Raw genomic sequence first — 27,026 nt, 5'->3', positions numbered from 1 at the left:
ACTAGTGATCTTACATAAAGGTGTTGTTTTTTATTTTCTGTCAAAAATGTTCTGTAATGTAAATTATTATTAAATGGCTTATAATTTAAATGGTTTGTAATGTTTAGTCACGGGTTTGGAGGTTGGTCAGTTGTTTTAAAATGGCTTCTGATAAAAAAAGCTTTTAGTTTGATAAATTTACAGCAAATTTACATTATATATACAGCGAAACACAAAGAAACCTATATTTCTGTCACATTAAAGTGCGTTTATTGGATCTTAAGTATCTAATAGTGAGTGCTTATAAATAATTCTCACTAAATGTTGTAAGTGCATTCACTTGAAAACTCAATGGACTGTTTATACAAGCGAATGAACTATTAATGAATGCTGAGTGTAATCCTTTGCAATGAGTGCACACTCTGTTTTGCGTCTCTGTTGCGTTACAGCCCCCGGAGCCAAACACATCCATCATTCAAGGTTTGCTGGGGGTCTTTTATATAGGAGTACTTTATAGGGATCGCATACTTGAGTTGTATTTGTTTCAGTAGGGTATAATTACTCTCCATACTCCAATATAGACAGATTCAGCAATGTTGGTCTCAACGGAGTCTGCGCAGACGGGGAACTGCTGAGATGATAGAAAAGGTTCTCATAGATAATATGCGCAAGTGAGAATTCATGCTGAGACTATTTTTCAGCAATTTCTGAATGGTTTGTGGGGGGTTAACAGCCATATGCAGTTTGCTGTGACAGTCACTTTATCGAGTTTGGAGAGGACTCTTTCTAATCTTTTGACATCATTCTGTTATTTTGAAACGCACGTATTGTGTAACCTGACTCGGGCAGTGTTTGTGCGAGTCATTGTGAGCTGCGTTCCAGTGTGGCATGGTCAGGTGAGACGGGTGTAAAACTACCTCAGGCTGTTGAGACGGAGCAGACGCCCCACTGGCTTTTCGGTTTAAGGTAGATCCGCGGCAACAAAGCCAGGGTCATGAAACATTAAACAGGCCTCAGGATGCAGTTATAGACACTGGCTGCTGTTTACTAGCATTGTGTTGATGGCGGACACTGCTAAGAATTATCTGCACACTTCACTTGTTTTGCATTAAATTGAGATAAAATGACAGACTTGATGTCTGTCTTAGACACAGGAGAGATTGTGGCGTGTGAGCGTGTCTGGAAAAGGAGAACGAAGGCTTTTCCCCAGAGTGTGCCATCATTGTGTTGGTTCACATGACCAGGTGTAAGGTTCACCTTTGTGCATTGATGGTGTTTTGTAAAGGCCACGTTAGTGTTTCTTTGTGTTCAGTAAGTGTAATATAGAGGCAGTTTACACACGACTGTCTATGCGGTCCATCTGTTCTTTTAATTTTCTGGCCGTTATAGTGTGTCAAGTTTGTTTATTTGAGCGTCTCATGCCATCAGCATTGTGCTTAAGAAGTGTCTGTACCAGCCTTTGACATGCGGTGCGAAGGAACAATAGCATGTTTAACACAATAGACCAAACAGATGAATCTGGGCTCGGAATGAGCATATGTACATATGGGCAAGAATACGAAGTGTTAAATTGGAAAGTGTATGTTAACAGAGTTCATTTAGACTGTTTTAACACCAATACATGCCTGTACTTTATGTATTATATCTTATCGGAAGATGTTAACAATGCTGGTCCAATGCTGTCCTGAAGAACTTCCTGTTTCAGTTACATGAACAAAATGTTTGCACAATTGTTTGAAGAGAATACAACCAACAGAGCATATCGACATGTTAATGTTATATCGTTAAGATTTAATTATATGTAGGATTAAAAAAGTAAAATAAAAAATGAAATCGGAGGTGCTTCTAGACGGTGTTTACATTTTCCAGTGGTCTATATGATTTACATTTGGACTGCAGTGGTGTATATGGTCAGGTTGAGCCTTTCTTCTGCTTATCAAAGAATGATCTACAAACACTATGCTAGTGTAAACAAACCGGTCATAGACCATTGCCAGACAAACCTGCTTTTCATCTTAATCAAGAAAAGCAGGAATTTAGTTTTCTCTTAAGATAATGAGAATGATATTATTTGTATTATAGATTTTTGTCTGTGCATACTACAGATCTCCAGTTGCTACTCTTCTGAAGGTAGTCATGTTGATGAACTTCATTTGTTTACATTATGTTCTTACAATCACCACTTATGTGATGGTGCAATGGCAACTGTGTAGTGTAGGCAAATGTTTTCTTTTTTGTGGTAACAGCCGTACTAGAAGTCTATCTGCTAAAGTAGTACATTTTTAACCAGGAACCTCATAATTATTTTAATATAAGTGTAGTTTCGTGGGTCTGTGTGGTTTATTTTCTCCTTAACGGAAGGAGGATGAAGTTGAACATCCGTCAGTCTTATCACTCAATCAAATGATGTCATGTGCCAAAGTGGGCAATCGTTACATTATCAGATTACTCATTCTTGTTCCTCCATCTAATTGCAGCTCTTAATTTCCCAAGAAACCAGCTTGGAAGAGAGTGTTTATCAAACGATCGAATGTCAAGCTGGAATGTGTAGATAGACTTGGTTTATGTTTTATACTTCCCCAAACTTCTACAAAGTAGCTCGAAAACAGTTGTATTTGTTTGGTCACCAAAAGTTACCAGTGCTTGTAACCGTTGTACTTTTCTGGAACTTCTGGAAAGTTATTCCAGTCAGGGCTAGGTCGTGTAAAGGTTTGTGTTTGAAATGATAGACATATGAAAGACCGCGCGAGCGAATCAATGTCACATGCGCAAGGCAGATTCGTGGTGCTGAGGTTAGTCGGTGTAAAGGTCATTTCCTAAATTGAGCAAGAAACTGGCTCGACAACATTGAACATGTGATTGTGGAAGGGAGAGGACCAAAAACAAAAGGAGAGTTTATCCAAAAATTAAACTTTGGTCATCATTGACTCGTGTTTTAAACCTGTGTGACTTCATTCTGTGAAGTGCAAAAGGAGAAACCTTTAGAAATGTACTGGTCATGTGCTGCAATTAGGAGGTCAAAGATAGCAGATAAATGACATCTGTGTGTTTGCACATTTGGCTGTGTGTGTGTGTTAGTGCCTGAATAAACACCAAGCTTACGGTCACATGGTCACTGTATATCAGGTATGTTACACTTAGATTGGCTTATATCTCACATTTGTGAAGGAAATGTAGCAAACATATAGCCCAATGAAAAACATTTGAAGAAATGTGAAGAATTTGAGGAATTGTTCTGCGTACACCCAATGATGTCATGTTTTGCTGTGGTATCTTAAAATTTGTTTAAGCGATTATAAGGAAATGCTGAGGGGCAAACCCGTTCAACTGGATTATAGTTTGTTTGTGATGGAAAGTTTGTGTGTAACATGAGAAAACATGTTGTTTAGACGGTACGTTTTGCAATTCTGATTAGTTAAGGGGTCATATGACACGGCTAAAACGAATATTATAGTTTGTTTCAGATGTAATGCAATGTGTATACACGATTTAAGATATAAAAACGCTGTATTTTCCGCATACTGTGCATGTTTGTATCTCCTCTCTGAACCGCGCAGATTTTTGCAGCTTATAACACACCAAAGACACAGAAAAACACGTAATCGTGCCATATGACCCCTTTAAGTCTGCTCAGTCACAGGTCCTGGTGTACACATGCAATCTTAACAAGGATTTGGCTGGAATAAAGAAGCTGCTTAGTTTTATCAAACAATACCTTTACAAAGATCTAAATGTTCTGACAGAGATCTGAGACGCAGGCTGTTTGTCTTTGAAGTGTACTCAATGAGACATGCGTCTCTCCCGCAGCGGGCATGCCATTCCAGAGGCCAGCTACAGGATGTTCCCAGCTTTCCAGGAATTGAAATGCAGTGTCCGTATCCCTACCCAACCTTCTGCTGCTGTTATTTATCAATGAACACATGCTTCTCGATATGTCTTTCAAGGTCTTTCAGAGTTATATCCGAGCGTGCGGTGCTTATTATAATCCTTACGATGTGCCAGGATTCTTGGCGTAAATGTTTTGACCGTGCTAAGATCAGTTTGAGAGATGTCGCCAAGTTGATACTGTGTTGATTGATGAGGTCATATAAAGGTAGCTTATGCTCAGATAAACCTTTATAATGTGTCCTAATGTAACCCTGGGATGACTTGGTGACACATCAAGCAATAAATGTATGTCTTCCGTGTTAAAGGCAAAAAGGATTTTTTTTCTTGACTGACCACAGAGATGCAACAAAGCAATTTGTTGGTTTCTGTTTTACAGTCACATGAGGTATTCTGTGATTTTTGGAAAGCACAATTTTGCTTTTAAAGAGGAAGTTTTTGTGTTAAGTGCAAGGTCATAATGATTAATTTATGGGTTGTTATAAAACCATCAGTAAAATCAGAGCAAGTGCGTATAGACGCTTCTTTTGTAGTGTTTTTTGGGAGACGGGATATTTGAGTCTAGTTCAGCCCTTCTCTGGTAGCACGTGATGCAGTTGATCTGGTTCTAATCTGACTTCGAGACGCAGGTTAGCATGCAATGTGACCACCAGCCGTCCCCTAACTAATCTCATACAAGACCCCCCGAGCTGAAAGAGCCCTGCAGACACCCTGTTTGATGTCCACTTTGTTTGATAATATAATGAAAACATTATTGTTTGTTTACTTAAAGCAGCCGTGTCACCGAAAACAGAGTTCTTTTCTTGGTTTTGTGAAATGTCAGCATCCAGTGTGCTTTGTGTACAAATGTGGGAATTTTTCGTTTACGTTTGGTTTTGCTATAACCAAAGCAACTGTTGCACTCTCGGGCGTTCATATGTCCTTATCATGCGTGTTGATTTCTTTTAACCATGTGTATTCTTCTTGTCTCTTGTAAAGGTAAAAAGCACTGAAACAAAGCTTGTAAGATGTTGGCAGTGTTGTGGGATAGCAGGTGGCTTGGGCATTACAGATGAGTCATCCTAAAGCCAGCAAATCAGACCGGTTGAGTATTAGTTCAGCTCGAATGAACATAGCGAAGAGTACTTCACTACAATGTTACAGTGACGTTTTGAGACCTATCCTTGTGTTTGTTTCACTTCTCTATTATAGTCTGTAATAAACGCACGGTTGTTTAATGGGGTGTATAGATGGTGCTTTCTGTGTTTACAGTCCCCTCATCCTTTACACCGGCCCAGCTGTGTCCCTGCAAGACAAGCAAACTGCTTGTTTTCTCTCCAGAAAGAAAGCGATTATAGTTCCCGATGATCTTTAGAAAAGGTCATTACATCCAACCAATCACAGTGCACAGAAAGTTAATTACATCACGCATCTCATTTAGCCCAAAAGCGTTTATATTGATTTAAGCCGTCTCGAGTTCTTTTTAATGTGGCTGCGTTGCTCACGATGACAAATTTATTTGCCATTTCGTTTATATTCGAGACTACATCTGTGTGTACCATCCTTTGCAGGCTTGTTTCAAAGTGTTTTGTAGGGTGTGTTTGAAATGTTTTGCTTTTAATGTTTAGACTCGTCTTTGTCTGGTCACTTTAGATAATAATAATAACTGAGCATGTGCTTAAATGCCCCGTCTCATATTCCTATTTTAAATGTTTATGCCATTACCTAGATTCAATAATTCAGTCTAGTGTTGTATTCATGATAAACAATGTTATCTAGAGGCTTTCTGTGTGGTTCAAGAGGGGAAAAAGATTTTTTAAAGGACACAAAGATTTCTCTTCACATATTTCCACACTAGATTTCTCACAACTGTATCCAATACAGCTTAGTACCTGTTCCTTCTCCTACACACATTCACACGTTTATGGAAACGTGTGGGTTAAACACAGATGAAACACAATCAATTATACACTGGTTATGGAGACATTGTCATGGGATGTAGGTTATTCATGCATTATAGATCTAGTGCTGTACCGCCTCCGCGCTTCATGACAACAAGAGAAACACACGCTGTTAGACGGTCAAACTTTTTACCGTGACCTCTTTGCTCGCACATCTGTGTCCCAGATTTTGAGACAAATAGTATGTCAAGTGAAAATACATGTTCTTTTAAAATCATTTCATTTCAATTTTATTTATATAGCACATTTAAAAACAACCATGGTTGACCAAAGTGCTTAACAATGTCCAGAAAAAGTCTTACACAAAAGCACACAAACAAGACAAATACAGTAAACACACCACAATGTCTCAGCTCGAAATAAAAGCCAAGAAATACAGGTGTGTCTTAAGTAATGACTTAAAAATTCCCACAGACTGAACGGTTCTTATGTGTACAGGTAAACTATTCCACAAATTAGGTGCCACCACTGAAAGTCACCATTATTATTTTTTTCCCAGAATGCACTGGTTTATTTTGTCACTAAGACGCATTCAGTATAGCCTTTAGTCTTTTGCCTCGATTTATACATTGCCAGACAGATCTTAGTGTTTCATACATGTTGTTGTATTAAATTTCGTTGTAACTCACCTGACACTCTGGAGGTAGTAACATGATATGTGATTGGACTTAGTTTTACGACTCATTGAGGGAGGGATGTGAGCTATAACCACCACCACCTAGCAATAAACATAACCACGCCCTGGTCACCCATAACACACCCTACCATTGTGGTGACGAGTTGTGCACGGACACGCACTACTTAAAAGTGAAAAGTTAAGTAACATTTAGTCGAATGACTGAGCACAAGAATATGTTTAGCGTGTCTATTTATGGCATTGCTTTGAAGCAAAGCAGGGTTAAAGCAAAATTAGACACCTTTTTTTTGTATGCGATGCGGTTTCATTGACTTGACCTAATAACAGAGTTCAAAAATAAAGTGTTTCAGATGTTGTCTTCATCTGCCATTTTTTGAGTTTCGGTCCATGGATCTGGATTTGCTGCAGTTAGACCCCTGCTGGTTGTTGACCGGAAGTGATGCTTTCGTGGTCATTTGTATTCTGTTAAGGATGCCCTCCAGCTGTGTGTGTTTCTCAGCAAAGGGGAGGAGTTTATTTACAAGGCTAGTAGAGAATTAGTACCACACTAATTCCACATCGGCGTCAATTAACAATCACAGATTGTCACGATGGCCAAGTCTGATCTGCTTACTCGCGAATCTTGTTAACCTAACCAATACCTCACACTTTCACCTTCTGCAATTTTGGATTTTTTCTTTATATCTCGGGCGCTGCAGTTTTTATGACACCTTCGCCTGCCCCAGATTTGCTACGAGGCCAAACCGACTTACTATTTATTCAATCCGGGCTGTCCTGGGAAAGCCTGCATGCATTTAAATTGCTTTTGGAGGTACCTGAGAGACAACGTGTCCCTCACACTGTTAACAGATAGAGTTACTGATGTTTGCGCACACACCCTATGGGTTAAACATTGTACGTTAGTGTATATAAGACGCCTGGGGCTGATCTTTATGCCCCCTACACAGCACTGATTGTTGGTATAGGAACACGCTGTGCAGAAAGAGAGAAATGGAAACGAGTCGGCAGGGCTTTGCCTCCAACACACAAAGGGCCGAGAACACGCCGTAAGCAAGGTCATACAAATCAATGCAGTGTTAATGAAACTGAGTGTGTGTTTGAGAGGAGACGGAGAACTTAAATGACCCTTCCTATAGGTTCTGATTGAGTTTATTATCAGGGCGTATAATGGAATTGGTCAGACTGGTTAACTAGATTAAAATAATTGTGTATACAGACTCTTTGAAGTACTACAGCTGTGGCCGTCGTCATAACACCACTTTTGAAACCATCTTTAACAAGCGTTTCGTGTCATAAAAGGTAATTGGTATTTAGGCTATTTAACACGTCTGTCAGGTTGTGCAATTGTCTGTGCTATTTGTTTAATTGTTGGTTGACACACACTTCCTGTCCTGTTGTTTGGTTTCCTATGTGTTCTGTTCGATACACCTGTTTTTGAACGCAAGAACACGTCCTGTGGGAAGTCCTATTGGTGTCTGCAGGACACGACCCTAAATTAGTGTAATTATACAGGGTCTCCTTAACACAGCCGTTCAGATAACACACAGACTGCGAAATCAATTCTGTGATGTATCAAATGATGTCGAAAATTTTGTGTCTAGACAGCTGACGTAGATAAGAAATTATGAGAATAACTTGTGATCGTTTGAGTTAAAAATGACAATAATCAGAAAGATTTTGCTTATGTCTTTTTTTAAGCAAAAGGGTGCTTGCTTCTCATAATTTCTTCATGGGTTGGATCCCAGGGCATTGCACATAGTCAGAAACAAATGTATAATACAATGTAATGTAAGTCGCTTTGGATAAAAGCGTCTGCCAAATGCGTAAATGTACATGATGGATATATAAATCCCCAAGCTATTATTGCAAACCTGCTGTATATTAGTTGACACAATTTTCACGGTTTTAATAATTAATGCCAAATATAACTTCTTTTGTGGTACATATCAAATTTAGAGATACACCGATATTTAAGTTCTCGACCGATACTGATTATTTAAAGTGATACCGATTCTGGAGATTAAATTAATATTTCTTAATATTTTGAATGTTATTAATTCAAGTAATGACTACTAATATTGATCATCAAACTGGTGATATTTCTTAAGATTTTCTATATACAAAGCAACAAATTCATTGCATTTTCCTGTCCTTTTTTGATTGACAGGATATATCGGCCCTGATCAATGGCTGTTTTTAAACTATCGGCTGATAGCTGATAGTGTGAAAAAAGCTTTTATCCACCGATACTGATTATTGGGTGCATCTCTAATGAAAAGCCATGCATATTTTTATGGTTGGATTAAAGTAAAATTCAAAACCTCTCTCCTGACCGCCTCAGATAAACAACTTCATATTATTGAGCGAGCCCTGTCTAACATAAGATGTATAAAAGAAATGATTTCTTGACACTAAAACCTGTATTATTGTGTATGTTTTCAGTGTCCTACCTTAAGGAAAGCATTACATAAAGACAAAGAAGAAATGACAGACAGCGATGAGGAAGAGGAGGAGGAAGACGACGAAGAAGAAGAAGAAGAAGAGAGAAGCTCTGATGAAGGTCTCCTGCTACAGGCGCATTACGCCATGGAGAGGATGGAGGAATTCGTGCAGAAGGTCAGATCGTCTCGCATGCACCAACACACACACGCATCCGTTGATTTCACAGCTGAGACCTCGTACTCCATAAACACAGAGGAGTCTTATGTTTAAGGTCCTACAGCGAGATTAAGATTAAATGCAGTCCCATATGTTGTGAGAGATATCAGCGCACCTGACCCCAGGGCTGAACGTGCCAGAGGACACAGACAACATCCTTCACAAGCCTGCCAAAGCAGACGCCCATTTTCTTGAGAGCCACATTTCAGGGGAAAAGGAAGTCCTCTTCGAAGGCTGCCTCTTTGTGGCATGCCATGCGTTTCGATTTCTTTTGGCTTTCTCGAGCCCATTTCTTCCCTTTTTGCCCTCCCTCTTGGGAGGAAGCGAAGCTTTGTTGGAGAGCAAACAGCACGAGATCCAATCAGTGCCATTCAATATCAGCACTCAGGTGTGGCGTCTTAAAAGGTGCACTTTTAGGAAAGCTCCTTGTGAAAACACAGAGGTTGACGGATGACCGAAAGGCACGTCTTACGTTGACCCAATCGAAAACCTGACCTAGTTTCATTGTTGTGTATTTATTTATTTAACAGCACGTCTCAGTGAGGCTAGGAATCTTCTTCCATGCTCTCCTCTAAGTTTAGCGAGAGTAGCGTGTCATGTGCTAGGAAGTGTTAGATGTAAACCTCTTAATGAATACAGTGCAGTCGCAGGTGTTATCAGGCGGTCGTGTCTGTGAGTGGTATGATTGTGTGGTTTTCATCGGAAAACTCTTTAGAAACACCGAGTTATCTGCTTCTCGGCAATTTGACCACAGCTGGTTTAGAGGAACTGGGCAGCCTAGCTTTTGTGACCATGTTAAAAAACATTCAGATGTGGTCTTTTTCTCCTCATAGATGTGTTTTTACATGCGTTAAACACAACAATTATTGTTTGTTTGATTTGGTTTAAATAAACAAGGTTTACGTGGCAACATAAATGTCTAAGTCTAGATTAATGTTTAATGTATGCCTTAAAAACTCACCTTAACACACATAAATGCTTGCATAGTTAATATTTTTGCGTTGCTGTGGTGCTAACAAACCTCAGACAAGTTATTTTCTGATTTCTGTGCCAGGTGTTATTTAGGTAGCTAGATGAAACTACAATTGGCTTGTTTAAGCCTCTCGTGTTAGTATTAACTTTAACCAAACAGGTTGACATAAATGCCCTTTGGTGGCAACACTGGAGACGCATTGCGTTATGAATTATGAAACATTTCACCACATGAGCTTGCATATCTACGTCAGCGTTTATGTGTTTATGTGCTTTTGTTTAACATGAATATGTAGTTTTTGCATGTGCTTTTACTCCTCTCTTTTTACTGGGATGTTTTTAAACTCTTACAATGTGATGTTTACATCTGTTTATTTTAGATGTGGGAAGGTAGATGGCGTGTCATTCCACATGACGTCCTTCCTGATTGGCTGAAGGATAATGACTTCCTGTTGCACGGACACAGGCCACCCATGCCCTCCTTCAGAGCATGTTTTAAGAGCATCTTCAGAATCCACACAGAAACGGGCAACATTTGGACCCATCTTTTAGGTACTACACACGCACGCACTTTTTTAATAGGGACATGCACATACTATTCTCTTTGGTTTTATTATAGCTAGTTATTACAAATGTCCCAGAAGGAAAATGATTGTAAAATTTCTGGGTGAATGTTCTGCATTTGATCAGTGCATTTACTGCACCGCTTTATTCTGTTAAGTGGTGCCACCTAGTGGACACATATATACACACAGTCTTTAAAGTCATGAACTGGAATAGATGGGTTTATGTTGAACATGCTAACCCTAGCATGTTCTACATAATGGTATTGATGTATTGTGTAGTTATTGATTAATTGAAATCCAGTTAATAGCTGAGCTATAACGGACAAAGTAGATCTTTGATGATGGTGTAATAGGTGCATGTGTTGGTACGTAGTTTGAGATTACAAATGTACTGTTTCACAGCAGGCTGTTTATTTATTTATTGTACAGAATGAAAAGGGGAGTGGCCTATTACAGTAACCCCGCAGAAACATAAATCGCCCCTTCATAAGTATCAGTTGGCGTAATTTAAATGAATACACACAAATATGTAACCAGCGTGGTACTTGTGTCTACAGGTTGCCTGTTCTTTCTCTGTCTGGGCATCGTGTACATGTTCAGACCCAATATGTCATTTGTGGCGCCGTTCCAGGAGAAGATAGTCATTGGCATGTTTTTTCTGGGAGCCATTCTCTGCCTGTCCTTCTCCTGGCTCTTCCACACGGTCTACTGCCACTCAGAAGGGGTGTCACGCGTCTTCTCAAAGTAAGAGCCTGATGATATGCATTACAGCCTAGAGGAACAAAACAGAAAATATTATTGAGTAAACGGTGGCTTGCATTTTAGGTATTAAAAATGAACAATGAATAATATTATTTTAACAGAATTCATTGATTGTAGTAATGTTTGTATATAACTACTACACTTGAGGTCTCTACTTAATATAACATATTCCGTTTTATACTTAAACGATGTTTACCTGAAAAAAGATTTGACATGCACATAGTGATGTAAATTAATGAATCTTTCTCATTCCCTGCAGACTGGACTATTCAGGCATTGCGTTCCTGATCATGGGCAGTTTTGTGCCGTGGCTGTATTACTCGTTCTACTGCTCCCCTCAGCCCTGTTTCATCTACCTGATCGTAGTGTGTATACTGGGGATCGCCGCCATCACCGTCTCTCAGTGCGATTTCTTCGCCACGCCGCAGTACCGCGGAGTCAGAGCTGGTAAGACCCCATCCTATCGACAGTTGAACATGGGTTAACGTGTAGTGTTTTTGTATATTTACACAAATTTAAACATGTGGATTGTAGGGAAGCAGTGATATATACACACCTTGTTCTCTCCATAGGTGTGTTTGTGGGTCTGGGGCTCAGCGGGGTCGTCCCGACGCTGCACTTTATGATCTCAGAAGGCTTCTTGAGAGCCACCACCATGGGCCAAATGGGCTGGCTCTTCCTCATGGCCACCCTGTACATCACCGGAGCATGTCTGTACGCCGCCCGGATCCCCGAGAGATTCTTTCCTGGCAAGTGTGATATCTGGGTGAGTTTCAACCTAATTCTGCAAACACAAGTATGTGAAGCTACCTGAACCTAATGATTTTACTTAAAAAAATAAAAATAAAAAAAGTCTAGTCTAGTAGAAAACAACTTGTTTTAGGTCACTGCTAACTCCTAAATAGACTAATATAGTTTATGATTAATTTACCTTAACAGTATTCTACTGGAATGTCCTCAAAATATACTTCACTGAATACTCAACTTAATTTTGTCACATGTTTAGGCCTGTAATTCTGTACTCCCCTTTGATTTACACAAATTCTTACTTGTACCTGTTTTCTGTTGCCAGTTCCATTCCCATCAGCTATTCCACGTCTTGGTGGTGGCCGGGGCCTTCGTGCACTTCCACGGTGTGTCCAATCTTCAGGAGTTCCGCTACACAGTTGGAGGAGGCTGCACGGAAGAGGGCGACATGTGAGCTTCATACCTCGTGAGGCCGAATCGCACCACTAGAGGGAGACGACGTTCCTCTCACTATTGCTGCCAGAAACAGCTGTGTCCCTCATACCCATGATGAGTACACCCCTGAGGACAGCAATGACTGACAGTTACACAGCTTCCTTACTCCCCTTTGCTTTTTCTTTTGTTCTCTGTTTGCCCCCTTTAAATAAAAGGCATCATGGGATAATGCGGACACAGGTTCAGGTTGGCAATTTGTGTTTCCTAAAACAACATGTGTAGGAAGAGATGTTTTGGTTTCTTGCTGATTGTTGTTTTCTTTGTTTGAGAAGAAAATCATTGTAAAGACAAAACAAACTCTCTCTCTCTCTCAAAAAAAAGAAGAAAAATAAAATTGTACATGTTTCTTGGGGTGGGCAGTTAGCCATTTTAAAATTTTTCATGTAAATAAGATTTCTAAATTTGGGTTATATAGATTTGTACGAAATAAAGTTATAAAATGTTTTTTTTTAAAAAAGCAAATTATTACATTACATTGTTTTATGGAGGTAAACAAGAGGCCGGTAAAGTATTACAGCCATGACCAGAGGGAAAATCTAAAAGGCTGAAGTGGGCTGGTTTTTTAAGGGTAAGATTGCCAAACATGAGGTGCTCCAAAGAGGCCAAGAAGATGCCTCCATTTGCTAACGTCCTAAACACATCTGTCCTTACCTGTAGGACATTGGAAAGCCATAGACCCGATGGAGCCACCCGGAGTCTGAATCAGGAATCAGCATTCAGTCACTTCACAGGCACACAGAAGGCTGGTTTTCCTCCAGATTATTTGTCTGTGTTTTGTTTGTTGTTCTTTTCATCATCTAAATGGATGTGACAGCCTGGTTTGGGGAAATAAGAATATATGAAAGACTTGTGAAAAAAATCTTGCAATTTTAAGTACCTAAAAATCATAATCTGACAAGGCAAGGATGCATTTGTTGTGTAACGTTCTGTGTGTCATCATCTGTAAATGATATAATTTATTAAAGAGTTTCCATGGAAACATTACAAGGTGCTGTAATTTTCCACATTTAAACATGGGCAATGTTTTAGTTTTCTTAAAGAGATTTTTACATGCATTGATATTTATTTTAATTTTTAAATGAATTAAAATTCTTTTAAAACTTTTTCGTGCCTGTGTGTTTTTGAAGTTGTATGCCTAATTTTTCACCTGTGCTTCACACAGGGTTTGTACCCTTTTTTTCAACATAAAATATAAGTTACAATGGCTTAAATCAAAACAAACCAACTGCAGTTTGATTGATATTAATTGGAATGCACAATGAAAAAATATGATTTTTGAAAATAAAATAAAACCGAGTTCTCATTTTGGAACCAAATGAGAACTCTTCATATACTTTCTGTGGTTGTAGTCCCGAGAATGGGCTCAGTATCTCAGGTTTGACTCAAAGTCAATACAAAAGTTCACATCAGTTCTCAATTATTTAAAACAAAGTACCCATAAAATCCAGCTCCACATATGGAGCACTCAAACTCCAGCAAACCACCCTTGAACCATTAACCACCTACCAAAGTTTCAGCGTTCGTACCGGTGGCTTAGGATTTTTACCAACTAAACACAAAAATGTATTCCCTATTTCAAGACCCAAGGGGTTAAATGCTTGTCTTTGGTTCCTAAAAGTCCCGATTCAAATCCCACAATTTTTAAGGTTCCCTAAGCGTGTAAAACGCAAGAACCCCAAGTTTAGGCCTATCAAAACCATGCAAGGCCCTGGGCCCGGGTTGCATAAAGCACCTTAAGTTTTTCCCGTAAGTATGACACTTAAGGGGTGATTTTCCTTTACCAAAGACAATAGGAGAATAACTTAAGTAAAACTTAAGGACACACTTAAGGGAAAATTACACTTAGGGCGTTTTCACACATAAGGGTTTGTTTCGAAACCTGGTGCGTTTTCTCTCTTGTTCGATTCGTTTAGGCATATGTGAACACGGCAATCGCGCTAGGATCCGCCCCAAAACAATCGCTCCGAGACCGCCTGAACAAGGTGGTCTCGACCCGATTGCAAACGAACTCTGGAGCGGTTCGGTAGACGTGTGAAAGCCATCCGACCCAACGGACCAACGAACCAGACTGTATCACAATGTATGATGGGTAATTATGTAAAGTTGCGTGACGAAAAAGGGATTGTTTTGCTAATGGCTCCCTGTAACAATGTTCAAAGTAAGGAAGGAAGGAGGCGGGAACCGGCGAACGTTAAACCAAACTTTTAATAAAATAAACAAACAACAAAACGAAAGTAAAGTGCTGACAGCTCCCTCACAGTCGACTGTGTGGGATAACTGATAAGTTTCCTTTCATGTTTTATTGAATAACATCATATAACCGGGATGTAGAGGTATTATGAGTTTATAAACTGTGTTTGCTTGCTTGCTCTAATGAAAAAATACTGCTGTGCTATGAGGAACTCAGCAAGAGCTGAGTTAATAAAAAACAGGATGTGGGTTAAAACTGATAGAACATTTAGTTCTGATGGGGGGGCAAAATAACTGCCGACAAAGAGTCTCATAGGGAAGGAATGTTATGAATTAATCCAATGCATATGTTTTAAGTATAATCATGAGTTTTGATGTGTTTTATTGAATCATAGGATTAAGAAACAATGCTGCATAATTAAAGCATTAGATGATTGAGTTTTTTACTGAAAGTATTTATACATGTTGTTTTGCGATATGAAACTGTCTCTAGGGAACACTTCCTCAAATTAGCAACTGACCGCAGGTTGCAGAAGATGTGTTGCAAAGATGTTTTGCAGATATACGTGGTGCACGGTGTGGTGGAAAGGGAGCAGCACTCCTTGGGAGGCAGGGGAGGAGTCAGAAGATGCGAACGACGTCACATACCAAATAAATATATGTGTTTTTGAATAATTTGGGTTGTTGGCTTATGGTGGAGTGAGGAGGTCGTCTGACAACCCAAAGCTTTGTTACTCCTTTTTACATCTGATAATAAACTTCTAATCGATTTTGGAGAACGTCTCTGTACAAATTTTTGAACATGCAGGACTGCCTCAAAAGTCCAACAACTGCCGGCCACACAAACACAATAAAACATAACATAAATCCAGGCCTGGTTCGCTCTCGTCCTTCTCCTCCTTTAATGCTTCCCGAGCTCCGCCGTGAGAGACAGAGACAACGCGCAGCTGACGCTCATTATCACTCACGTTACCGGCCGGAAAATAAACAGATGCACTCTGACCAATCGAAGGAGAGTTTACTCGCACGTGACTTTTATTAAAAAAGTTTGGTCCGTTTGGAAATATTGCCTTGTGAATGCGAACCGGGACCTGTAGCTCAGGGGTAAGAGCGCTGCCACTGGGTCGGGCAGACCAGAGATCAAGGCCGGGTTGCTGTAGTTTAAGTGCTCCATGACATCTCTTACGTAGTTCTAACTAAAAATATATATAAATATACGAAGAGAATTGTCAGAAGTGTGCAGGGCTCAGGGGGACGAGCACTGAAACTGGAACGAAGAGTCCAGGGTTCAAACACAGGTGACGACGGACCTGCACACGAAGGCCGGATGGCGTAACCGGATATCGAGACCGCTGGAGATGGTGAAAGCGAGAGTGACATCCTGACTGAGAGTGGTAGGAGACATCGAGTGAGTCCTCATAGTGCGTGTCAGTAACAAAATTAGTAAAGTCCGTTTTTAGTATTTTCAAAAATCATGTTTTTTATTGTGCATTCCAATGAATATCAATCAAACTGAAGTTGGTTTGCTTTGATTTAAGCCATAATAACTCTCAATAAAAAAAACATGATTTTTGAAAAAAAAAAAACGATGTTAGTTAGCTGTATTTTTAGTTATCTCATTTTGGCACCAAACTCTTCATACGAAACCCTAGACATATAGGGTACAAATGAAACATATGCAAGCAATAATATGACGTCGCGACAAAAGCATGGAAGCAAAACAATTAAGTTATGTTGTACATTTGTTTGTAAAGCCCAGTGTAAATTCAGATACTTAAACTGGTCATGGGTTTTTAAAAGGAGTGTTTCATTATTGCTGTTAATCTACAATGGTTTAACAAATTGGTTTGAAACTGTGTGCAGACCGCATATTCATATATACAGAAAGATTACAGGACAAACAATACATACGCATGCCTAGCATGACGCTGCCTGTCAAAGGTCGAGTCCATAAATACATACAGTTGCGCACCGAAACAAATTATACATCTTTCTTTCCAGCGGACTTTAGGCAACATAACGACTTCTTCAAAGGCATTATGCGATTCTATGCTTTATAAGAAAAGTTACTTACAAGTAAGTGGCGTGCGGTGTGTGTGTGTCGCTTGTCAACAGGTGTTGCTGCACTCTGATGATCAAGCGTCATGTTGTTGAGGGTTGATTCACGGTTGCATGTAAAACTCGCTACTGACGCCTAGTGGTGAACTGCAAATTCATTCCTACGCCGTTATTTTACATAACATCGCCTGGTTCTTTCAATACTTAAACAATATAAACAAAATATAAACAAACACCTGCAATCATTTCTAGGAAAAATGTTATTGTTATGAATTTGATCTAAAAACATAAACGATAATATTCGTAAAACGAAGAGTTCCGGTCCGTGATTATGATTGTGTCTTATGATTTTATGATTTATATTTCTGTTTACTGTGTGTTTTTATTTATTTATTTTTAAACCTTGACAGGTTTATTCAATCGGTAATTATTCTGTTTATTTATTTTGGCATTATTCTTGTATTTATTGACATTGGTTAATAAATAACATGGCCTTACGATTATTAGTACATTTTAACAGCATAATTAATCTTTGTCAATTACCAGATAAGTTGGTTATCCACAGACTTCTGTGACCCATATGCAAAAGGAAGAAAAGAGAGGCACACACACTCAAGTGAGCTTATGTGACATACAAATGATGTTTATTCCATATGTGCATACTGTATATGAAGGACAGGAAGCAAATAGTATTTCTTAGCAGAGGATGTCATGAATTTGTGTACGTGTACATATGGAAGATGCTTGTATTGAGCACAGGAAAAAATAAAATGGTACATTCAAATGAATAGGGGCTACTTCTTGAATCTGCAGCTAAGCAAAAAGTTTCATATGGCACCAATACAATTGTTTATATTGTTACCACATCTTTTTTTATTTAAAATCCATTGGCAAATGTTGAAATTATCATTACCTAACAATAATAGATGCTCTTAATTGTAAAATAAATTAAACCTTAATGTAAACTTACCATTCTCACTTTTATTTCCTTTTCTTTATAGCATAATAATGTGGCTTGAATGCTTTTCAAAGCTTTTCATTTGCGTTTATACATCCCAACATACAGTGTATCTATTTTTAACCTGTGTGTTCGGTCTAATATTTACCCAAGATTTTGTTCACCATGAAAATCCTGTAAAACCAAATCCGGAGTGGAATGAGTAAAAGGGTGTGAAACATCAAATATCAAGTAAAACATTGCGAGAGATTTTATCCAACATAATCAACTGCTTTAGTTTTATTCTTCATTAAGCTTTTCCAGTAAACAGTACTTTGTATTTTACACTGTAAACAAAATACAGAGGTACACATAACAGAACAAAACTATAAAACTATAAAAATATACATTTAAAGTGAACTGTAATCCAGTCCCATTTTTACATAAAATTGTATATACAACTACAAACAATAAAACAACTGTTTTAAACTATATAAAAATATTTTTTTCTTAGCCAGTAAGAAACAGTAAAACTCTTCAGCACAGTAATGTAATTATAAAAAATAGCCATATGCATACATATGCACAAGCCATGTTTAAGTAAGCATATTTAAAGTAACACACAAGTTTAGTGTTTTTGTACGCTTTTGCTGATCTCTTGGCTGGACAGGAGCACGGATCTATGCATCATTTGGTTTTTTAATGCTGGCATGTTTGACTTTAAGAGTTCATGAGCTTTCAGGGGTTTTTTCTTCAGTGGTTCTCCTTTCGGTGGAGACTTGGGAGGTGGCGTCTTTTTTGCTGTTGGTATAAAAGTGCTGCTCCACTGGTTGTGAACTTTTTGCTTGGCAGAAATCACATCTGAATAGTCAGCAGACAATGTTGCGGGAGCAGACAAACGCCGCCCTTCGGGAAAACGTTGGCTCGTGTTTTTGGACAAACCTTTGGAAGCATCGGCCACAGTTAAGGTAGTGGGGGGTGAAAATTTGCGCCCTTGGCCGGCACACAGTTTTTCGTTTTTAGACCCATATAAAGCAAATCTCACTTTATTTTTCTCAGTAGTTGTTAACTTCTCTGACAGATTATCATTGTGCACCTCAGGCGTCATGGTTGACCTGTGAAGTGTTTTGTTCATAAACTGTGTTGAATCACTGGGCTGTTTCTCTCTCCCTTTGTCTTTGTGGTTCTGCGAAGTTTTCACAGCATGTAAATGAGGATCTGGTCTTTCTTCACTGGGTTTGTTTACCTTGTTGGCACTGTTGCAGTTCTGGATTTGGCCACCAGGGCGGCTGACTGCAGACACAGCTTTGTGGTTGTTCTTTTGAGGCTGGCTCTTTTGAAGCACAATATCCGGAGCGAAAAGGACAGAGTCATCAGAAGTCAACCTAGCGCTGCTGGGTTTAAACCTACATTTGAGAAATGCAGGTTTTGATTTGATTTTCATTTTTTCATCTTTCGTCTTATCTGGTCGAATCTCAGGCACTTTTTGTTCTGGTACTGAATTGCCCACCGTGTCATCTTTTGTTTTTTCTGTCAGTTCTTCTTCTGCACTGTTTGCTGCATTCAAAGCAATAACTGTCTCCATATCTTCCATTTCTAAAGATGGCAGACCACAATTATCCTCCATTTTTTCTGATGCAGCGCCATCGCCAAGAACATCAGTCTCATTGCTGTGCAGTTTGGGCATGCTGATTTTCTCAGAGTTTTCGTCTTTCATTTTATCTGGTTGAATCTCGACAATCTCCTGTTCAACAGGACGTTCAATCTCAGGTGTTTTTTGTTCTGCTACTGAATTTCCCACCATGTCATCTTTTGGTTTTGCAGTCAGTTCTTCTTCTGCAACGTGCACGTCAGTTGAAGCAATAACTGGCTCCAGAACTTCCATTTCTGAAGATGGACTACAATTATCCTCCAGTTTTTCTGACTCGCCGTCACTGCTCTCATTACTTTTGGGAGAACACGGATCCATTTCGAGGTCAAGCGATGGTGCCATGTCCCAACACAGGGGGCAAAAAAGTTCTCTATCGCTGTCTGTCACATTGGTGGAATTGGATGTCAGAATGTCATTGATACCACAACTAGAGCAAATCTTCGCTTTGTTATATTCACGGTTAGGCTGATTGGGTGAGGATGCCATAAGCTTTGGATGGTCGACACTGGAGTGAGTAGATTTCTTTTCTAACTGTTGGAAAAATGTTAACGCTTCCTCGGATGACAACACTGTAACATCCATCAACAAGGAATCGTCGCTTGAATTTTCATCATTTGAAATGTCCTCCACAAGACGTATATCTGTAGATTTTGTAACGACCTCCATGTTGTCTGAATTCTCATCTTCAGAAATATTTTCTACTTGCAATGTGTGTGTGGAGTTCGTAATTGCCTCCGTTTTGTCTGAATTCTCATCTTCAGAAGTATTTTCTACCTGCAATGTGCCTGTGGTGTTTGTAAAGATCTCCATATTATCTGAATTTTCATCTTCAGAAATATTTTCTACTTGCATCGTGTCTGCATAGTTAGAATGGGTCGCCATACCATCCATACTATCATCAGAAATATCTTCAACCTGCCATATGCTTATAAAGTTACTACTGGGCTTCGTGGTGGAGATCTCTTCAATATCTTTTACAGCATCTGAAACAGCGTTGACCAATTGCAAAGGTTTATCTCCAGAGCACGCAGGAAGTAAATCTGGCGAAGGCAAATGATCATGAAGTAGAGTCTTAGAGTCCAAATGTACTTGTTGCTCAATGTTTGGAACAGATTCATTCTGGCCGATAGTTAAATTGTCTTGACTTAAACTTTCTTTTGTTGTGGTATCGTCTCTCTGTTCTGAAGACGTGTCTGCCGAGGGCGAAAGGTCTGCGGGAGGATTTGGGTTTAGATGCTTGTGGCTTTGCATGTTGTCACCTTGGTTCTCAAATGTTTCTTGTTCACTGGGGACACTGCAAAGAGGCGTGACACCAGAATTTTCTGCATCTGAATGCTCTTTGTTCTTGGTGTCCGTCCTGCCAATTCCTGCAGAAGGTGTGAAAATACTTCCAGGACTTTCAGAGTCTGGTTTTGCACGCTCATTTACATTAAAAGGTGTAACTTCAGGGTCTTTTAGGGAATTCACACCTAAGTTGTCTGCGGGGACAGAAACGTTACCTGACGCCTCCTTCGAGACAGTGATGTAATCCGAAAGCGGTTCTGAAAGCACCTTGGCGATATCCGCTGGCTGGCCATCAACATTTAACCACGAAGACCTGTACTCCTCAAAGGATGAACAGAGCTCATCGGTGACGATCTCGCAATGAGTCACTTTCTTAATTTCTTCATGTGTGATGCTTGCAAACACCACAGATGTGTCATCTTTCACACTTTCTACATCAAAGTACGATCTCACTTTACGCAGTTCTTTTAAATGCTTTTTAAGGTACTCCGTGTCTCCATTCCAGTAGAGGTCCAAGATCCGGTTGCTAACACCTCCAGGTTTCTCTGGACGTTGAGCAGATGACTCGGTCATCTCCAAAGACTTTACTAAGTTCCTCAGGTTTCCCAGCGTGTATGTAACCACCGGACAATTGGACAATTCAAATGCAGCATCACTTGAATCACAGTCATTTACACACCCCGCTGTTGGATTAACAGAAAACGAATCTGAATTTTCCGTCACGCAAGAGTCTGCAGTGTTCGTGGTCTTACTTTCAGGGCTCATTCTGTCGTCCTGCTCAACCATAGGCGAGGAGTCTTCAGACAGCGGCTTTCCATTTTTTTCTGTTGTGATGGGGCTTTGTGAATCAGATTCTTTAGCGAGCGACCACACAAGATCAATCTTTAAAGGTGGACTGTCATCAGTCTTCGTGTATGCATCATCTGTCCACTCGGTGTTTGCATTTAGAAGGGAAATGGGTGGGACGATTGCTACGGCTTTGTGAACTTTCTGAAACGACTTCTGTATGGCCAACACAGCTTCAAGACATTCGGCTGGGTCAGTAACGTACTGAATCTCATTTTGCTTTTGCCCACCGTGTCCATTTCCAGTGCTGTTATGTTCGTGTACAGCCATCCGGTGGGTGCCAGGTAAGGCAGACTGCAACCCGCTTGTGTTTTTGGAGGGTAACTTCTTCAAGTAGTACGTCTGAGTTTGACCAAAGTTCATTCGTTTGGGCGGCGGTTCAGCTGCAGACTGTAAATCTGGCTCTGATAAAATTTGCCGTAAATGAGAGTTCTGGTCGGTCTCGTTGGCAGGACCGACATCCGACTGGTTCTGAGTGGTTGTTGATTTGTTCTTCAAATCTTGTTCTTCTTTCTGTGAACGCAGAATTTCATACATTTTCGATTTTAAATAATAATTCAAGTTAAAAGGTCGGCAGGTGGGGTTCAACTGGGCTTCACTGTTGGGCGCCGTCTGGTTTTGAGCGTTTTGATTAACATAACATGTTTGAACGTTAGCGTCTGCAGTTGAATGCCCAGCGCTGCTTCGATTGTTCTGAGACTGAGCAGACAACACATTTGGATTTGTGTTTGACATCAGTTCTGGTCGGCTCTGTTGAACGTTATTGGAGGGTGGTGAAATATTCCTGTGCGGTCCAGAAGGTGGCAGCGGGACAGAGTTGGGTGATGTATATCCGACTGCCGTTCTGCTCTGAGCTTGGTTGTTGATCATTCTCTGCATCGTTGTTCTGTTTTGGGCAGCGGGGTTGTAATGCAAGGTGTGTCCAGATGTCGGCGCAGTCTGCTGTTGACCCGAGTGTTGTCCAGGCAACTGTTGAGGATGCTGAGGATAGATGTGATCTGGTCTAGGCTGAAGTTGTTGACAAGTCCCATATGCATGATGTTGACTAGAGCTGGTGTACATCATCAATGTCTCTGTGTTTCTGTAGTTCTGATGAGAGGCAACATATAAATTTGACTGTATGTTGAATTGACCATAAAATCTATTATTGCCATTAGGGTTGCCGGGTGCTTGCCCTTCAGCGTTGTGGGCCACATTTGAAGGTTTGTGGTGTAGCTGGTGTCTTGTGGGCGGTTGTTGGCGTAAGGTCTGGTTTGCACCATAGCGACCGTCACACTGTTGGAAGGCGGGAGCAAAGGCATCCGAGCATACAGCTTGATGCGCATTCCAGTTATTTACAACCCTTTGTTGTCCGTTGCAATGTCTTGCCTGCTCTGTGGAGTAAGGTTGGGGGTTGAACTGTGCTTGCTGTTGACTGTGTTGGGAATTCCTTTGTGGATAAGGCGGCGGTGGTTCCTGGTACCTAGGCAGAAGTTGCCGATTTGACCTCTGGGCGTATCCTTGCATGATAATGGCTTCGTTGTGACTGCTGCCTTTGGCCTTAATTAAAAAATAAGTAACCTGAAAGCAAAGATTTAGAAAAGCAAATACAGAAAATTAGGTCATGTAGCTACGAATATAATAATGATAATGAATACATTTTAGTCAATGTCTAAACACAGTTACGACTGTGTGAAAACGTATGGATAATATGTATATGTATACGTACGGTATAAAACACGTATGATGTATTTTTAGATATGCTTAAATTTTGTTAACTTTTGTTGAATCATTATGAAAAAGATAAAGAAATAAACCTACATGTACTTCAATATGAACTATTCTGAGTACACTAATATGTTATGATGTGGTAAAAGTCGATCTTGAAGTTCAAAAAATCTCCCAGACAAAGAAGGTTCAGGTGTCAAGGAGTTAACTTTATTTGATCAGGCCAAACAAAGTGAGATGTCCCAAGTCATCTGAAAACCAAGTGTTTTCCAGCCTACAGTTATAGTGAAACTTAGGAAAGGAGGTTCTTTCCTAAACCAATCAGGTAAATTCCCTTTATCTTTTATTTTTATTATCCAATCATTCTTGTCTGCCACTATTATCTTCTAGACAACAAGGTTTGTATCTAATGGTGGAATATTGACCTTTACTTGTTTTTTAAAAATGAATTTTCCTGTTGGTACCAGTTTTCGGGCCACAAAATGAACAACATGTTCGACCTTCTGAACTTCTGAACTTTATCCAGCCACGGCGTCAAACAGATCTCAAAGACATCAATATGTTCGACCTTCTGAACTTCATCTATGTCAGGCGTCAAACAGATCTCAAAGACATCACTGAATTTTATATTGCTGAAATCTGTTCTATACTTGGTTATAATGATTAAAATATACTTATATGTTCAAACATCACTCAAACGATGCTTAAGTATACTGATTATGTCATTCAATCATGAAATCATCTTCATATATTCAGTAACACTCAATCACTGGTCTGATTATTAACACATCTCCTTAATATCATTCCTATGAATACTTCTTAAAAGTGGGGTGTATGACAGAGCCCAAAAATGCAATTGCATCAAAAAATGATCAGAATATCAGAATTATGCACAATAGTTATCGCTTCAAAAGCGTTTTACAAATGGTGCCCATTGGTTTTAATGTTCCACGCTATAACACAAAAACAGCAGTTTCAAAAAGCCGTCTCGATGTGGAAAAATCTTGCACGTTCCACGTGCAAAAAAAAAAACATTATTGCTCAAAATTTCCCAAACAAACTAGCATCTGACTCATTGTGTCTACTCCTTTCGCTAGAGCTTGTTAGAAACAGATTTAATGACAAAAGTAGCCTTGGCAGGGAACATCTGCTACTGATATACAGTATATTTCAGCAGATTGCAACGACTTCTACCGGGAGTGAAATTCACCTGTCTAGAACCATTCAAATGTATTTGTTTCAGTAGATAGCATATACGTGTAGATAATAAAAGAATGTGGTCATAATGACCTGAAAACTATCTAGACTTTCTCTGCAAACATCAAGCAAAGATGAACTTTTTTTATAAAAGTACAAACTATCAAAAGTACATTTGTGCAGAATGCAAAGTGTTTTGTGAATCAGAATTAGGATAGGCCAAAACAGAGCGAATAGGACGCATTTTAGAAAACTCATTAATGTGGACAGGGTCTGAGATTGCGTGTGAATTGTTAGCTTGTAACCAAGCCAAATATCCTTAAAGAATCCCAGCTGTGCCTGTACAAGTTGCCAACAGATACGAATGTAACCGAAAGAAAAATGATGTCATGCTGCTATGCTGAGAAACCGCCCCAAAAGTGCTGGCTGAGACACTGCCAAGAAAGAAAGAGTTGATCATATGATTGTGAGATACAAGGTGTTTGTGTTGCATTACAGATGGAAACAGGAAGATGAATAATTCACATCTTAATTTGAGTGTCTTAAGCAGTAAAACTTAAAATGGCAGCATCTTGTTTTTTATATAAAATAAAATAATACATTTCTCATTACATTGATACATATTATGAAAAGATTTGTTACATTCTGTCCCCTTTCCAAGGCCATAGCTCATGATAAGACAGGCGCTCCGTGATTAGTATTGTAAAAGTATCAAATGTTTTTGTCTGCCCTGAGTTCTTCCCATAATCGTGGCTCGTGGCCAACCTTCCAAAAATGCTCAATCATTAGGTTGGCTAAACCTAATAATTGGAACAAAACAGACTCCAAGAATGACCCAAAAGCAAAGTGAAAAAATGAGAAAATGTCCAGATGCATGAAAAGAACCCCGGGCTTATTCCGTTTTTGAACGGGTGATAAATCATGAGGTGGCCCCTTTTCTCTCATGGAGCTTTCTGTCTCTCTCTGTCTGCCAAGCCAAAAGAAAGGCAGAGAGAAAAACAGGCAGATCAGTTCAGCGTATGTTTTCTATGAGCAGTTACATACACACACAGATAAATGTGTGACTATAACAGAAATGAATATGCCGGCTCTGACCCTCCTCAGAGTATGAAAGGCGACTCTGATGCGGCTCAGGATCGGTGTCAATGAAGATGCATTAAAGCTGCTCTAACCAAAGACACACAGCGACATTTGTATTAATAACAACGCATACTTTTTAAATAATTCAAACATACATTTTTCGTTTCATTTCTTCATAAAATTATTTAAATGTTTGGAGTATTTTTGTTTGTGCTGTTTACTCTTTCTGGCTGTGGCACAGTTTGAATGCATGTGTGTTTTGTTAGTGTTTGTTAGCTAGGAAATTCATTTAAAATGTTGCATTTATAGCCTAATATTGCTTTTATCCTAAAGTATGCATTATTATTAGTGTCAGTATTTTTTTTTAGTTTATGTCGTTTAATTTAAGGCATTATTTTATTAGCATATTGTTAGAACAGTGCTTCTGTGATTATGTTCAGCATTATTTCGCATAATTTTAATTCCTGTGTAAATGCACATTTATGCCGCTTTAGATTCAGTTTCTGTGCCGCCTTTGCTGTGTAAAGAGGCCAAGGTTACTTTAAAACCACAATGCAACATATACTGTACATTGTAACTTATTTCTTTATATCTATGCTGTCAAAAACGTGTGACTATTATTTTCCCCACAGTGCCAGCTATATTTAACGACATTTAACTTATTAACTTGTGCTAAATTTAGAAAACAACCAACCCGTGTCTGGTAAGGATTGCATACCCCCAACCCTGTGACTGGCCACTGAAATAAATGAAATCCCCTTTTTTAAACATTAAGTGACAAACGTACATATAAAATATATAAAAAGATCAATAAAATATATAAAAAGATCAAAATCAGGCAAAATCATTATATTTTGACACAAAGCCTACAATTGCGGTTTCGTACTCAATAACAACAATAACAATAACGGCAAATCCTGCGCGCATGAAGTGTACAGTCAGTACAGACAAGTGTTACACAAATGTATAGGTCGACGCGCAAAATGAATTTGCAAGTTACGTTGTCTAGTTTGAAAATGAAACGAAGGGGGTTTCCTAAACTTTTGTCTGTCCTACCCGAGTCTTAACATTCAGATGCTCACAGTTAAAAGTTCAACACTTACAATTCGCAACGCATTTCCGAAACAGGCTGTGTCCAGTCGACGTCTCCAAACGTGTCCAGGCCGCTTTTTAGAACAAAAACTTGGATCCCACGTAAATCTGCAGATCTTTAACGCGTTACATCAGTCGAGCATGTGGTACAAGCATCAAACACCGAGTGCGCGCGGAGCGGGTGCGCTGCGTGTTATCTGAGCGCGTGGTCGTGCTGGGCACAGGAGGGGCTTCAGCGCTCTGACGCAGAGGATTCATGCATAACACATGAGTAAAACACATGTAAATCACATTGTTCATATGATCTTTTCTGCATATATTATTGATTCATGTATGTATATGC

The 27,026-nt window shown here is 39.4% G+C and overlaps 2 protein-coding genes across 3 annotated transcripts in view; one reads left to right on the top strand and one right to left on the bottom strand.

Moving 5' to 3' along the window:
* Positions 1–13,745, top strand: part of adipor2 (adiponectin receptor 2) — a 20,006-nt gene extending 6,261 nt beyond the window's left edge. The window contains exons 3-8 of the mRNA XM_057323603.1: positions 8,884–9,057; positions 10,452–10,623; positions 11,195–11,381; positions 11,659–11,846; positions 11,972–12,165; positions 12,472–13,745. Coding sequence (XP_057179586.1) covers positions 8,884–9,057; positions 10,452–10,623; positions 11,195–11,381; positions 11,659–11,846; positions 11,972–12,165; positions 12,472–12,600 — 1,044 coding nt within the window. The 3' untranslated portion in view covers positions 12,601–13,745. The remainder of the gene's footprint in view (positions 1–8,883; positions 9,058–10,451; positions 10,624–11,194; positions 11,382–11,658; positions 11,847–11,971; positions 12,166–12,471) is intronic.
* On the bottom strand, positions 11,029–27,026 carry LOC130547569 (uncharacterized). Of its 2 annotated transcripts, none has more exons than XR_008961898.1 (6): positions 26,695–26,879; positions 13,293–13,456; positions 12,455–12,575; positions 11,956–12,145; positions 11,756–11,859; positions 11,029–11,409 (listed from the first exon to the last, which is right to left on the bottom strand). XR_008961898.1 is itself a non-coding variant. In XM_057323602.1 (6 exons), exon 2 carries the CDS (start codon positions 23,111–23,113, stop codon positions 18,455–18,457), a length of 4,659 nt encoding a protein of 1,552 aa, XP_057179585.1. In that variant the 5' UTR covers positions 23,114–23,167; positions 26,695–27,026; the 3' UTR covers positions 11,029–11,409; positions 11,756–11,859; positions 11,956–12,145; positions 12,455–12,575; positions 13,293–18,454. The 2 variants fall into 2 exon arrangements, 1 of the variants encoding a protein (XP_057179585.1); XM_057323602.1 differs by having other exon boundaries at positions 13,293–23,167; positions 26,695–27,026.

Source organism: Triplophysa rosa, linkage group LG24, assembly GCF_024868665.1.
Source record: "Triplophysa rosa linkage group LG24, Trosa_1v2, whole genome shotgun sequence".
NCBI lineage: Eukaryota > Metazoa > Chordata > Actinopteri > Cypriniformes > Nemacheilidae > Triplophysa > Triplophysa rosa.
Note: the sequence above shows the minus strand (reverse complement) of the source record. Positions and strands in the feature narration are given on the sequence as shown.

What these genes read in the sequence shown, in the direction of transcription:
- LOC130547569 (XM_057323602.1), bottom strand. Translation starts at nt 23,113, where the DNA reads ATGCAAGGATACGCCCAGAGGTCAAATCGGCAACTTCTGCCTAGGTAC.